Source organism: Schistocerca gregaria, chromosome 1 (assembly GCF_023897955.1).
Source record: "Schistocerca gregaria isolate iqSchGreg1 chromosome 1, iqSchGreg1.2, whole genome shotgun sequence".
NCBI classification, from domain to species: domain Eukaryota; kingdom Metazoa; phylum Arthropoda; class Insecta; order Orthoptera; family Acrididae; genus Schistocerca; species Schistocerca gregaria.
Window position 1 is genome coordinate 1,091,406,398 of NC_064920.1, and position 15,929 is coordinate 1,091,422,326.

Sequence of the window (15,929 nt, forward strand, 5' to 3'; positions counted from 1 at the left end):
AGAGTGTCTTTCATTGCTGGAGAAAGCCAAAAGTCACTAGGGGCCAGGTCAGGTGAGTAGGGAGCTTGAGGAATCACTTCAAAGTTGTTATCACGAAGAAACTGTTGCGTAACGTTAGCTCGATGTGCGAGTGTGCTGTCTTGGTGAAACAGCATATGCGCAGCCCTTCCCGGACGTTTTTGTTGCAGTGCAGGAGAGAATTTGTTCTTCAAAACATTTTTGTAGGATGCACCTGTTACCGTAGTGCCATTTGGAACGCAATGGGTAAGGATTACGCCCTCGCTGTCCCAGAACATGGATACCATCATTTTTCCAGCACGGCGGTTACCCCTAAATTTTTTGGTGGCGGTGAATCTGTGTGCTTCCATTGAGCTGACTGGCGCTTTCTTTCTGGATTAAAAAATTGGCATCCACGTCTCATCCATTGTCACAACCGACGAAAAGAAAGTCCCATTCATGCTGTCGTTGCGTGTCAACATTGCTTGGCAACATGCCATGTGGTCGTCCGTTAGCATTCGTGGCACCCACCTGGATGACACTTTTCGCATTTTCAGGTCGTCATGCAGGATTGTGTGCTCAGAACCCATAGAAATGCCAACTCTGGAGGCGATCTATTCAACAGTCATTCGGCTATCCCCCAAAACAATTCTCTCCACTTTCTCAATGATGTCGTCAGACCGGCTTGTGCGAGCTCGAGGTTGTTTTGGTTTGTTGTCACACGATGTTCTGCCTTCATTGAACTGTCGCACCCACGAGCGCACTTTCGACACATCCATAACTCCATCACCACATGTTTCCTTCAACTGTCGATGAATTTCAATTGGTTTCACACCACGCAAATTCAGAAAACGAATGATTGCACACTGTTCAGGTAAGGAAAACGTCACCATTTTAAGTATTTAAAACAGTTCTAATTCTCGCCGCTGGCGGTAAAATTCCATGTGCCGTACGGTGCTGCCATCTCTGGGACGTATTGACAAGAATGCGGCCTCATTTTAAAACAATGCACATGTTTCTATCTCTTTCCAGTCCGGAGAAAAAAAAAAAAAAAGGGAGGCCTTAGAACTTGAATGTACCTAGTACTACATTATATATACTACTGCTTAACAGTTAGGTAAAATTTCTACAGCCGTTCGCTATGTTGCATGTGGCTGTTCACATGGACAGTGGCGCTGGAGATGGACAGGATTATGTAACTCTGCAGGACTGAATACAAGGGAATCAAAGCGTAAGGTATGGTATAAATGCATTTAGATTGTAATTAAACGTCATTCATGTCATTATGTATAAGAGCTGCACTAGTCATTATTTCTACCATGACTCACTGAACGTATCTCGGGTTTTCATCTCAGTTAGTTCCTCAAAACGTGCTACCTTTCGTTATGTACAGCCTTCCGGTATAATTCATTCTCGTCATATTCTGGAAATGATAGTAATGTTGTCGAATTGACGTACCTTCTCGTCGAACTCGGTCGACAGTAAATAGGGCGGATACGTAAAACTGTATTTTTCTGTTAGTCATGGGGATTATATGTCATTAATACAATTCAAGGGTATCCAAAAAGATGGATTTGATTTAATGAATTAAAATTTCAAGAAACATAAATTATAAATGAATAATGTAAAAATCGTTGGAAAATAGAGGATGTAAAATTTTCATTACCGCTTGAGGGCTGATAGTTACTTGAACGACCACTAGAGCGTGTCAACAGTTGTCAACCAGCAAGTCACTTCCTGTGCCACTCGGTAAGAGAGGCAGTTTATATTCCGCTTTAGGAACAATTATGACGGACCTGCCAAACTGTTTCACAGCTGCAGTGAACTCAGAAATACAAGGGTTGATTCTTTGTGTGTGGGACTGGGTCAGCTACTAATTAGAAGTTTTTCGTGCACCAGGGTGAGGCATATGATAATAAACATTTATAACCTGTGTTTGTAAATAGTAAAACTTTCTGTTTTCATCTGTATATGAATTACTGATGTTGATTTTATAAAAAATCAATGAAGACTAATTAAAGTAGGTCCAAGTTTTTGAATAATCTTGTAGTTTACCACGATAACGATCGTCATCATCAGCTATTTGCCATCCACTGACCAATTATCTTTTCGTGCATTATTGTCTTCAACTTTACAAGCCTCTGTACATCATCTAATACAGTTACCAATTTCCTACCACACAATCTTCTCGTCCTGCATTTTATTTTCATTACATTCATAATTGCATCTTCCACTTCAGTCCGTTTGCTGACCAATTTGTTTGTAATATTGTCCCCTAATAATTTTCCTTAATGTTGACAGACCATGAGATAGCGTCAGCAGCACTATTAGATTATCTGCCGCCGATGCTGTTCTCTACATGAAAGTATCATTGTTTGACGATCTTAAGAAAATGTAGAAAGACATGGATCAAATTTCCACTAAGCTGTGTAAAGAGTGGCAAGACACTTTAATCATAATTCCAACCCTCACTTCTAGGACCGTAAGAGGTAGGTACAGCCCACATGAAAGTATTACAGAGATGTACGCAGGGCTTATCTTTGGAAGAAAGACAACAAAGTTCTCACTTAACTCTGTTGGATACCTTTACATGGAGACTATACTGTCCCTGTTGTTGTTGTTGTTGGGATGTTTAAGGGGGGACTAAACAGCTAAGGTCATCAGTCCCCCATTCCAAAAAAACCGGCGAAACAAAATTTACGGAACAGGTAAAACCCCAAGGGGGGAGGAGACGCCCCTCCCCCCAGTCACTGAAAGAACACCAATGTGTCAGCGAACACTAGAGACAAGAAGAGTACAGACGAACACTGGACAGAAAGAAACGGAAGAAAATAAGAGGGTCGGAGACTGGTTGACTGACCATGGGTACAAAAATTGGGAAAGAGTCAACCATCCGAATACACACATTAAAATCTGCAACCAATGAGACACTCGAGGACAAGATACACAGAAAGGGAAAGGGACAGGTCCCCCCTAAATGGAACCATAAAAAGGACTACCACGGATAAAATTTAAAACGTCGTCAGCCATGGAGGCATCGTCGCATAAAACCAAAGGCAACGTGCCCGGGAGATTAAAAGTCTGCCGGAGGATGCGCAGGCAGGGACACTCCAACAAAATGTGGGCGACCGTCAACCGGGACCCACACTGACACAGGGGGGGATCCTCCTGACGCAAAAGATGTCCGTGTGTCAGGTAGGTATGGCCGATGCGGAGCCGACACAGGATGACAGAGTCCCTGCGAGAAGCCCGCAGGGAGGACTGCCACACATCGGTCGTCTCCTTGACAGCCCGCAGTTTATTCGGAGAAGTCAGGCTACGCCACTCGTCACGCCACATCTGAAGCACCTTACGGCGCAACGCCAGCTGCAAATCACGAGCCGGGAGGCCGATCGCCAAAGTGGGGGCGTCGACCGAGTCTCGCCCTTTACACCAATATAAAATTATTTCTCCTTCGCTCAAAACGCGATTGAAATAGCTCAGAAAAATCACCAATATTGGCACGAGTTATTGTCCCCCAGTCACTGTACAGGTTCTTGCATTATAAATACTAGACGTACAGGTAATGAGTGCACTCCTTCATTGCTAGCTGAGCCATCTCTTGTTTCTCAACGCTTTTCGCATTAAAAATCTAAGTCTTACTGCTATGAACAAATCACACTGACGTAAACTTTTAGTTTCCGAAACATTTGAAGCACAAGATTGAAATGTATCAAAACCTTTAAAGGTCAATCTTAAGTAGTTATCTTGAACTGCCTCAAACAAGAAGGCTTATCAACTATATCCCAAACTTTATTTTTAGTTTATATCTTTCTTTTTGATGCATTGAGTATACATTGTTTTAATGTTACTGTTTTTGAATTGCATGCCTACTTTGAAACTTGTTCTCTAAAGCACTTCCATTCTTTAGTAACATTAAAAGATATTACAATAGACCATCATTTACCCAAGTTTCAAGAGACCAAAAATAGGCAGTTCTGCTTCACAAAGTTTTTTTTGGGAAAATATACAGTTGTTGATTTCACTTTTCTTTTGTTATGGGTAACAACGAATGAGGGTGTTTTGTTTTCATGACCTCTAAGGAAAAATAATTATTTACTCAGTATATGAACAACAGTATTTCCAACATTTGTTTAACTGAGAAAGTATATGTACATATTGCCAAACACTTGACAAATTTTTTCAAGCAGTAACATTATATGTATACTGTACGACAATATTGCACCTGCAGAAACGACAATGCAATTGATGTTGCATGCCAAAGAGTCACAGCTCTGGTGTGTGATGTCTTTTGGACAGAGAGCCAAAGACAGTTCACTTCATAGTTCTGTATCATGTAGACATGCTATAATTTCTCTCTCGCAGTAATGTACTGTTAACTTGTAACCGTGCTGATGAATTTACTAGTACTCCTCCTCATATCTGTAGAGGAGATCTATTGCATTGGTGACCCCCATGTGATATGAAAAAGCAACTTTCTGATGACAGATAATGTACAACGCCACGGTTCTCATCCACCAGACATCTTGCATGTTCTATAAGGAGCATTCAAAAAGGAACGAGCCAGAGGCATAATTAAAGAAACCAGTACCTGTATGTCAGAAGTATTGACCTTGGCTGTTCAGACACATCTCCCACTGTGACACAAGGCAGTGAATGGCTGTCTCATAAAATTTCCAGAGCTGCAATGTTAACCAATTCCACACATACAGCTGGACATCGTCATCTGAGGTGACTCGTTTGCCCCCGGGAATTTTATGAGACAGCCATTCACCGCTTTGTGTCACAGTGGAACAAGTGGCTCAACAGCCAAGGTCAATACTTCTGACAGACAAGCACTGGTTTCTGTAACTACGCCTCCGACTCGTTTCTTTTTGAATGCCCCTTATATATCCACATCATGGTTGCCTCAAGACAGTTCTTTAATAGTTCTGCTTTACCCGTTTTACAGACAAACACAATGTCCCTTCCCGGGTGTCTGACTGATGGTACAGTCGATGATGGGCGACTCGTGTGGCCTAATAAGAAATGAGACTGTCATACTTGTACAGATACATGCTTGCCATGCCAACACAGCTAGGTTGAGTATTATGCATATTTGCTACTCTGTTGATACAAGATACCACACGCATGTTTCCGGCACATGCATTTGGTTCTAATTCGCCCTCTTCCAGAATCACAAAGCTTCAAATATATGTTGTCAACGACTGACAGCTTCTCTCGTTGGGTTTACACATTACCCATCAAAGATGATAACATAATCTACTGCTCGGGCTTTCATCAATGCTTAGGTGTCCCACTTCAGCCATCCTGAGACCATCACCACTGACCAGGGATGCCAGCCTCAGATGGCCCTCTTGACGCCCTCTGTCACCTCTAAGGCAGCAAACGAAATTGGACGACAGTGTACACCCTCAAAGTAATAGGCTGACGGAAAAGTGGTTCCAGACTATTAAGACTGTACTCACATACCCCATAGACAGCTGGACTGAGGCCGTACACTGGGTCTTGATAGGCATGCAAGCAACTCTTAAGGAAGACCTACAGGCCTCTTTGGTGGAAGTATTGCATGGAGGAAACACTCACCCTTCTGACAGACTTCATCCTACTGTAATTACACCTGGTCCAAATAAACTCCCAGCTCTAGTGCATTGAATGAAACAACACATTCACAATTAACAAATTTCACTCCACACACTACACCAAAAACATTTGTTCACAAAATGCTCTGAAAGCGCGAATATGTGATACTTTGTGACGACACCATTTTTCCATCGTTATAGCCTTCATATTTGAGATCATTCTTGATCATCCAAGGAGGATTACAGACTTTTGGTATCAATCTCAAAGGCGAAGTGGCTACAGTTTTTCTTCACAATCTTAAGTAAGCATGGGTTCCTGCAACACAGATGAGGAAAATGCAGGCACACCCCCACTCAACAATAATGACCAATATCATAATGATACACAACTTCAAGTCCACTACATGCATCAGGAGTCATCGCTATTGACATTCACGACTTCCAGCCTGAGGATCTCAGCATTAAAACGATTGAAGATGACCTCCCTACTGATGCACGGCGACAAGTTAGGGGCAATATTACATAACAACATCAATATACACTCCTGGAAATTGAAATAAGAACACCGTGAATTCATTGTCCCAGGAAGGGGAAACTTTATTGACACATTCCTGGGGTCAGATACATCACATGATCACACTGACAGAACCACAGGCAAATAGACACAGGCAACAGAGCATGCTCAATGTCGGCACTAGTACAGTGTATATCCACCTTTCGCAGCAATGCAGGCTGCTATTCTGCCATGGGGACGATCGTAGAGATGCTGGATGTAGTCCTGTGGAACGGCTTGCCATGCCATTTCCACCTGGCGCCTCAGTTGGACCAGCGTTCGTGCTGGACGTGCAGACCGCGTGAGACGACGCTTCATCCAGTCCCAAACATGCTCAATGGGGGACAGATCCGGAGATCTTGCTGGCCAGGGTAGTTGACTTACACCTTCTAGAGCACGTTGGGTGGCACGGGATACATGCAGACGTGCATTGTCCTGTTGGAACAGCAAGTTCCCTTGCCGGTCTAGGAATGGTAGAACGATGGGTTCGATGACGGTTTGGATGTACCGTGCACTATTCAGTGTCCCCTCGACGATCACCAGAGGTGTACAGCCAGTGTAGGAGATCGCTCCCCACACCGTGATGCCGGGTGTTGGCACTGTGTGCCTCGGTCGTATGCAGTCTTGATTGTGGCGCTCACCTGCACGGCGTCAAACACGCATACGACCATCATTGGCACCAAGACAGAAGCGACTCTCATCGCTGAAGACGACACGTCTCCATTCGTCCCTCCATTCACGTCTGTCGCGACACCACTGGAGGCGGGCTGCACGATGTTGGGGCGTGAGCGGAAGACGGCCTAACGGTGTGCGGGACCGTAGCCCAGCTTCATGGAGACGGTTGCGAATGGTCCTCGCCGATACCCCAGGAGCAACAGTATCCCTAATTTGCTGGGAAGTGGCGGTGCGGTCCCCTACGGCACTGCGTAGGATCCTATGGTCTTGGCGTGCATCCGTGCGTCGCTGCGGTCCGGTCCCAGGTCGACGGGCACGTGCACCTTCCGCCGACCACTGGCGACAACATCGATGTACTGTGGAGACCACACGCCCCACGTGTTGAGCAATTTGGCGGTACGTCCACCCGGCCTCCCGCATTCCCACTATACGCCCTCGCTCAAAGTCCGTCAGTCAACTGCACATACGGTTCACGTCCACGCTGTCGCGGCATGCTACCAGTGTTAAAGACTGCGATGGAGCTCCGAATGAAACGGCAAACTGGCTGACACTGACGGCGGTCGCGCACAAATGCTGCGCAGCTAGCGCCATTCGACGACCAACACTGCGGTTTCTGGTGTGTCCGCTGTGCCGTGTGTGTGATCATTGCTTGTACAGCCCTCTCGCAGTGTCCGGAGCAAGTATGGTGGGTCTGACACACCGGTGTCAATGTTTTCTTTTTTCCATTTCCAGGAGTGTATAATGAACTAATCCCTCAACTTCAAAGAAAGCTATCGTCGTAGCTTTGGCATTTGATCTGAACTGATGACTTTTTTTCGGTCTCGGAGAACCTTTCCTGTCCCACTGTGAAAACTGAATGTTGGTCTCAACATGATAAGTGTAGACACACGTCTGATCACCAGTTATCATTCTCATAAGGAACATCTTCTCATTTTCGCCATCCAAAACTCTTTACTTATTGTGAAGCGTTCTGGGCTTAAATAATGAGTCGTGGGATGAAGTTGGGTCCAACACGATGCATTCCAAGATGCTGTGTCAGGATTTCATGATATGAGCCAACTGAAATGTTATATTCTTCTGCAATCTCTCAGTCAATCTTTGATTGGCACACAAAATTTCGTTAACAATTATGATATGAGTGTCATGGGTCGATATCGAAGGGTATCTTGAGAGAGAGACATCTATAACTTCCGTCTGTCCATTTTTATACTGTGTGAAACATTTGTAGCACCAACTATGGCTTAAGCACTCATTATCGTAGGCTTCCTTCATTATTTTGTGTGTCTCTCTAAAGGTTTTCTTTCCTTTTACTCAAAATTTAATGCAGACACGTTGATTCTCTAACTCTGCCATCCGCAAACTGTGTGACACAGCATTCTAATCAGTACATCACTGAACAATACTAAGAGACAGAGAAAAGTGAAACTTTCGGCAGTTACACGTTAAACACAGGTTTATGTAGTAATGCCAACTGAATTTCACTCCAACACAGCATTGGAGCAAAATTATTAATGTTTCGGTATTTTTTGAACAGACATCGTAAGGAAATTAAAAGGAATTTTTGAAAAAGGTTATACAGCGAATTGGTCAACATAATTTTTTGAAATTGAAGAGGTTATTCATTCCAATCCAGTCACATGTAAAGTAAAGGCTTGGATGGAGAAAAAAATAGAAGGAAATATTTATGAATCTGAACTACAGAATACAAAATATCTTGATGTATATCTTACTGAAAATGTTTTAAGAAAGACAGGAAATCAAGTATATATTAAATGCCAGAATGAGATTTTCACTCTGCAGAGGAGTGTGCGCTGATAGGAAACTTCCTGGCAGATTAAAACTGTGTGCCCGACCGAGACCCGAGTTCGAGTCTCGGTCGGGAACACAGTTTTAATCTGCCAGAAAGTTTTATATATTAAATGCTTGTGATATTAATTCACATTACAGCTGGGTACCAAAATTGATGCTATAATGTAAAATAAAAAATATATTTTTTCATCAATACTTACTAGGAATTTTTATTTTTTCTGGTAATTTTCTTTCTGTATAAATGGAAATCATTAAGCAACAACTAAAGCAGTTAACGGACTATGTCCGGTGAAAGATTTATTAAATTCAATCGATAATTTTGCTTCATAAAAATATACAAAAGTTAGTTATAGAACAATCTGTAGACTGAGTGTAAATGAGTTTAATAAAAATATGTAATAAAAATTAAATTCTTTGTGTGAGTTGAAAGTATGTTTGTAAATATTATTACAAAACATTTATAACGAATGCTGGATGACAAACATGCAACTGTAATGTCATCACCTAAAAAAGATGAAAATATAAAAAACGATGAAGGACATATAAATTCAAAAAAAGTGTGTAAACTGTCAAGAAACTGAAGATTTAAATTATATTTATAAAAATCTATAAACGAAATACAACTATTCACATAAATGTAAATAATGTGTTCTAGTCTGTATCAAAAATAAAAACATAATTCTATATAAATTCGTGTTTTTAAGGTTTTGGAAGAGTTATGAAATTTTAACGTAAAAAGTATTTTAAAAGGAATTTCAAGTGTTATCTGACGTACAAAAATGCTAATTATCATTTACACATCATATATTTAGAAAATTGATAAAAATGTTTTTCAAATTTTATTTAATTTATGAGTTAAAACAAGATGATGATGGCTGGCAATAAAGCTTTGTAATCATAGAACTGATTTTCTTTTAATGGAAGACATAAATATATTAAATGTGTATTTTTTAAAGTGCAAAACATAAAGGAAATACATTAGATTTTTAAAAAATGATAAAATTTACAGTTTGTTAAGAAATGAAAAATAAAAAATTTTTGGATTCAAGAAAATGAAAAAAATAATTATTTTGTGTAAGAGATTTTTAAATTTGTCAATCATTTTCATGTTTGGTTAGAATTTATAAGTTTCCTGATTTTTATTTCATGACATTTAATTAGATTTTAATTAATTATTGGAGTTGAATGGCCCAATTTTTTGACCCAAAAGGTTTTCATAGTAATATATGGAAACTGCCGACTGACGCAAAATTTGAGGCTGTGTTGTAAAAACTTTGAGATTTTGTGATGATATTGTAATTCTGTCAGAAACAGCAAAGGACTAGAAAGAGCAGTTGAAGAGAATGGACAGCACCTTGAGAGGACGAAATAACATGAATATGAACAATAGCAAAACGAAGATAATGGAATGTGGTCGATTTAAATCTGGTGACACTGAGGGAATTAGGATCTAAGACACTAAAAGTAGTAGAATAGTTCTGCTATTTGGCGAGCAAGACAACTGATGGTGGCCAAAGTAGAGCAGATACAAAATGTAAACTGACAATGGCACGAAAAGTGTCTCTGGAGAAGAGAAATTTGTTAACATCGAATATGGACTTAAGTGTTGGGAAGTATTGTTTGATGGTATTTGTCTGTAGTTTAGCCATGTTTGGAAGTGAAATATGGATGATAAACACTTTTGACAAGAAGAGAATAGACGTTACTGAAATGTGGTGTTGCAGAAGAATGCTGAAGGTTAGGTGAGTAAATCGTGTAACTAATAAGAGGTATTAACCAGAACTAGGGTGACAAGAATTATGTGGCACAATTTGACCAAAAGAAAGGATCGGTTGATGGAACACATTCTGAGAGATCAAGTTATCTCCAGTTTAGCACTGGAGGTTAGTGGGTGGGAGGGGGGGGGGGGGGGATCGTAGAGGGAGTAGTTCGAGAACGCTGTATGTTGGAGTAGTTATTCAGAGATGAAGAGGATTTCACAGGATGGAGTAGCATGTAGGGCTTCATCAAAGTCTCTGGATGGAAGATTACAACAACAATTGTGAAACAGTACTCATTTCCGTATGCATGTGTATTAGCACAGTTACAAGACACTCATTATCACATATGTGTAATAATCAGAAATGATAACAAAGTTCTTTGGTAACGAGCAGTGACAGTGCAGTGTTACAGTTACAATCAACACCACTAAATGGATATCCCAGTTCATGGTTCTCGACCCCAACAGCAGGCTTCCTGTACACTGGCTTCCAGAGGCGCCAAAAATTTCATTTTGTATATTTGATACAATTATTGACCTAATTTAAGAATTTCAAATGCTGTCGTTAAATACTCTTTAAGAGATATAATTTTATGTTAAAGTTTGAACACTGTGAGATAGGTATTGAAGTCAGAATCTATGTACATGTCTTGAGGCAGGGTAGCTCACAGCGAGCAAATTACCCAGACTAGGGCCTATATTCATCCAGTATTGAGAATGAAAACACTTCTGTGACATCCAACAGACACGCCACATAACTTCAGACCTTTACGAATTTTTTTTTCTCGCTTACTTCCCCACAAATAAATGAACGGAAAAAGTTTGTGGCTTCTTACATTTCGCCAATTACAAGATTAACAAAAATGTAAATTTATGTCTGTGGTTGTTACGTTACAAAGAACAATGGCCTCTCACCCATCAGCTGTAGGCGAATTTTACCCACACATGCCATGGCTTCCTTTATGTAATTTTACTCCTGCCCTAACAGGCACCGCCACTATTCATATCTCTTTCTGGCCCCCCTTTTTCTTGATATAATAGCTCCATATACAACCACTCGCTCGAAGAAAGTCCCCTACCTAAGAAATGGAAAGTTGCAGAGATCACACACACAAGAAAGGAAATAGGAGTAATCCGCTGGATTACATATACATATCAGTCACGCAGATTTGCGGTAGGATTTATTGACGCATTTACGATTTATTGGCGCATTGCACGAATTCAGAAAATGTCTTTATTATGAAATGCAACTCGCTCTTTATTCAGATGAAGTAATGATTGCTATCGGTAAAGGATTTACAAGTGATCTGAAATTTCTAGAGTCCCAGAAGGCTTTTGACAGTGTTTCACACAAGAAGCTTTTAATCAAATTGCTTGCCCATGGAGTATCATCTCACTTTTGCGATTGGATTTGTGATTTCCTTTCAGAAAGGAAAGTCAATGAGTAAACCAAAAGTGATGTCTGGCATTCCCCAAGGAAGTGTGATGGGTTCCTTGCTGTTTCCAAGCTACAAAAACGATTTAAGAGACAATATGAGCACATCTCTTATACTGATTGTAGTCATCAGAAGATCAAAACCAATTCCCAAATAACTTGGACAAGATACATGTTTGGTGTGAAAAGTGGCAATTATCTCCAAACAATAAGAAGTGTGAGGTCAACCACATGAGTACTACAAGAAATCTGTGATATTTTGGTTACACGATAAATTATAAAGATATAAATGCTATCAATTTAACTAAATAACTAGGGACTATGATACAAAAAACTTACAACTGGAACGATGTTGTGGGAAAAGTGAATGAAAGACAGCGCTTTATTGATAAAACAGTTAGCAAATGCAACAAATCTACTAAAGAGGCTGCCTACATTACGATTGTCCGTTCTCATCTGGATTATTACTCCGCAGTAGGGGATCGTTACTAGATAGGATTGATATAGGACAGCGAAAAGTTTCAAAGGAGACCGATTCACTCTGTATTATCGCAAGAAAGGGAAGAGAGCGTCACAAACATGATACAAGAATTGCAGTGGCAATAATTGAAACAAAGACATTTCTAGTTACAGTGAGATCTTTTCATGAAATTTAGTCATCAACTTTCTCTTCCGAACGTGAATATACTTTGCTTCGTAATAAAATAAAAGATATCAGACAACGCACTGAAACATTTATTGTTCGTTTTATGGACGTGGTATTCGAGAATGGAACGCTAGGGAAATGGTCTGAAGGAGGTTCAATGAACTCTTCGCCAAGCATTTAAGTGTGACTTGCAGAGAAATCACGTAGATGTGGACTTGCAGAGAAATCACGTAGATGTGTGCTAATTATTGAACCTCAACTGGTATAGGATGAAACTGATTCTGGGTATTGGCAACATTTTTAAAAATATTCGTGTGTTAACAACTTTCTCGAAACGAAAGATGTGACTTTGCTGCTCTCGATTTGCAAGTAGTTACGGGCATTTAGGTTAATCTATATTATAGTTTGATCACTGTCAGATCTTGAAAGTACCAGTAATCACAGTAGTAGTAGCTTCCTCAATTCACGTGCCACGAGCCTGAAGGAACGTATTATGGAGTTGGGAGATCAATGTTATTTTTGTTTCTACATGCGCTAAAACAATATTACGTTCTTTATGACGGCAATGTATATATATAGTAAGCCTGTTGTACAAATCTTGAAGGTGTATGTGTCGCGTGTTGTAACAAAAGTATGTACCTTTTCTGCGAAAGACGTGATTTTGGCTAATCGACCGAGAGTGTTAAAATAGTGCAAAAATGTATGCATCGGAAATGTAGACGCCTTTGTATCATTGCCCACACATCCTTTTTTATTTATATTGCAATGAATTATTTATTTTCCAGTGAATACTCTCGGCGAATCCTAGAAGTATATTATCAAAAACTATTAAACAAAAATCTCAAATGCTTAAACAGACTCTGCAGTGTGACAACATAAAACTAAATCCCAGTTATGAAAAGATAAAACTAACAGCTTGCGTCTGGAAATTATGCGTTTTTGTACTAACAGTAACGGTTTGACGAGGAGGAGAAACAGCGTTAGGCAAATGAAAAACATAATACAAATATTTCTGCTCGGGAAATAAAGAGCAAAGAGTTAAACTTACGTATGAAATAAATCCGCGACAGAGGAGACGAACTCATTTCACTGACTTTTATCAGGTGTTCATTATGCGCTGTCAGGAAATTACGCGCTGAAGCTCATTGACCCTCACAGTCGAATTGATCATATGTAATAATGAACCATGCAATCCTAACACTGACTCAAAAACTGAAACTCGATTATTTTAAGGGAAAGATTCTATTCTGAGCAGGTGGTAACAGAGATGATACCGCATTGAGGAGAGATTTCGTCCGTAGATTTTACGATTGCTTACTCTTTGACGTTGGTAATAATTAAAACTACTTGTCTTGGACTTAAACTGAAGCTTCACTCGTGCATTACAAAGAAATATATCGGAGCTAAATCACTTATACGGTGGTGGAACCATTGGCTGAATAGTTTCAGTATTATCCGTTGATAGCATTGTCTAAAAATAAATACATTCACGACACTGTTTGATGCGATAGCTGTTATAGTTTGTCAGTTGGAACGACAGTAGCGCTCCAAGCGATGAGAAAGCAGATAGTCATATGCTTCGTGAGAAAATGTTTGTTTTTAATTATTTTCTACTTCACTAACGGGATAGTTGTTATATTTGTGCGTTCCATGCGTTACTAAGTTACCAAGAGACGTGAATGATCGTGAAATAGACGTAAAAATAGCCGAATCACACTGATCCACTGACATTAGCTAAAATTCATTCATGAAGAAATGCTTTCGAATATATCTATATTTACAGTTTATTCTGTTGAAAGCAAGACAATATAAACACATTTTTCTGTTGTCTGCTGTAATACGGCCTTTCCATGATGGTTAAAAAAATTTTATGGAGTCCAATGATTCGCCCTTTCTTACATTTCACTCGACTTTCTAACACACGATTATGTTTGTAAATGTAATTACTTTTGCTTCAAAAGCGAATATGTTCAAGATTCTTGCAGTTTGTGGCACAGATTTAGCAACAGTTGTGGGAGTGGTTTCTCAAATGTTGAAAAAAAGTTTTATTGCTTTTGACGAATTACGATCATGTCTGTGTGGTTTTAATTAAGCTACAGTCGCGGCGGCTTATTTGATATGTGAAACTGTGTAGGTATTACGTTCCATATAGGTTTCCTAAGTTCCATATTCACTGATTTGGCTGAAAGTGTAATGAATAAAACTCTGCTTTGCTGGATAGTTGCAAGACATCTTTCCATAAAGGTCAGATCTTCTGTTGTTTACTAGCAATTTTTTGTTATTAAAGGAAAATGGCGTTACTCTGTAAACATCTGTACGTTACAAGAGAATGTAAATAAATTGTCCTGTAACGCACCGTTTCGCATCTCTCAGTGTTCTTAGAACACTACATAACCCCTAATGTTGTGTATTTTTTTTAGTTATTGTCGATCTTTATACATACACTACCTAATACAATAATTATGTTACAAATGAATACAAACGTTAATATTCTCTCTCATCCTATATCGTATCGTGAAGTGTCGCTTGGGGCGCTGCTATCACTGTTAGACTACGATGGTAATTAAGGACGATCCGTATTGCTTTGAGGAGCTCATTTGAGACACATCAACTCTGCCATGTAAAAATCAGTAAAGAGAGAGACTTATTTAAGGATCTAAGGAAACAGTGTCGCACTACCCACTTAGATTCTGTTTCATACCGTAGAAACAGTTATACCATTAACCAGATTTGCCTCAGGCAAACATTATTTTATAAATTAATGACTGATCTGACACTATTAAAGTGTCAATCCATGTAAAAGTGAATGTAAAGAAATTCCACTGACTACCATAGCTTATGTAACACATTTCGATACATCTCGTTATTCTTGTGCTTAATAAGCGCATTGCATTCAACCGTTGTTATAATTTATGTTTAGTGTACAGAACTTGGGTGTAAAGTCTGATTCAGAGAGGGCAATAAATACACACATCAAAAAAAGTTTTGCTTCACCTTGGTTCCGAGAGTTCCTGAACCTGTACAGAAAATTGGAATAGAGATCAACATAAACATAATTTCCGCCCTTTTTATTTCTCATGAAAACCATACACTGCATGTTGTGCAACCATACAGAGAGACATCAGAGGTGGTGGTCCAGATTGCTGTACTCACCAGTACCTCAAATGCCCAATAGCACGTCCTCTTGCGTTGATGCGTGCCTGTATTCGTCATGGCATACTATATACAAGTTCATCAAGGCACTGTTGGTCCAGATTGTCCCACTCGTCAACGACGATTCGACGTGTATCCGTCAGAGTGTTTGGTGGGTCACGTCGTCCATAAACAGCCCTTTGCAATCTGTGCAAGGCATGTTCGAGAGGGTTCATGTCTGGAGAACATGCTGGCCACTCTAGTCGAGCGATGTCGTTATCCTGAAGGAAGTCATTCACAAGATGCGCACGATGGGGGTGCGAATTGTCGACCATGAAGAC

At 40.0% G+C, this 15,929-nt stretch overlaps 1 protein-coding gene across 1 annotated transcript in view; it reads right to left on the reverse strand.

Annotated features, from left to right (window-relative positions):
* The window catches only part of LOC126282074 (uncharacterized), a 32,144-nt gene extending 18,473 nt beyond the window's left edge, over nucleotides 1-13,671 (reverse strand). The window contains exon 1 of the mRNA XM_049981524.1: nucleotides 13,505-13,671. Coding sequence (XP_049837481.1) covers nucleotides 13,505-13,541 — 37 coding nt within the window. The 5' untranslated portion in view covers nucleotides 13,542-13,671. The remainder of the gene's footprint in view (nucleotides 1-13,504) is intronic.
* Nucleotides 13,672-15,929: the final 2,258 nt, after the last annotated feature.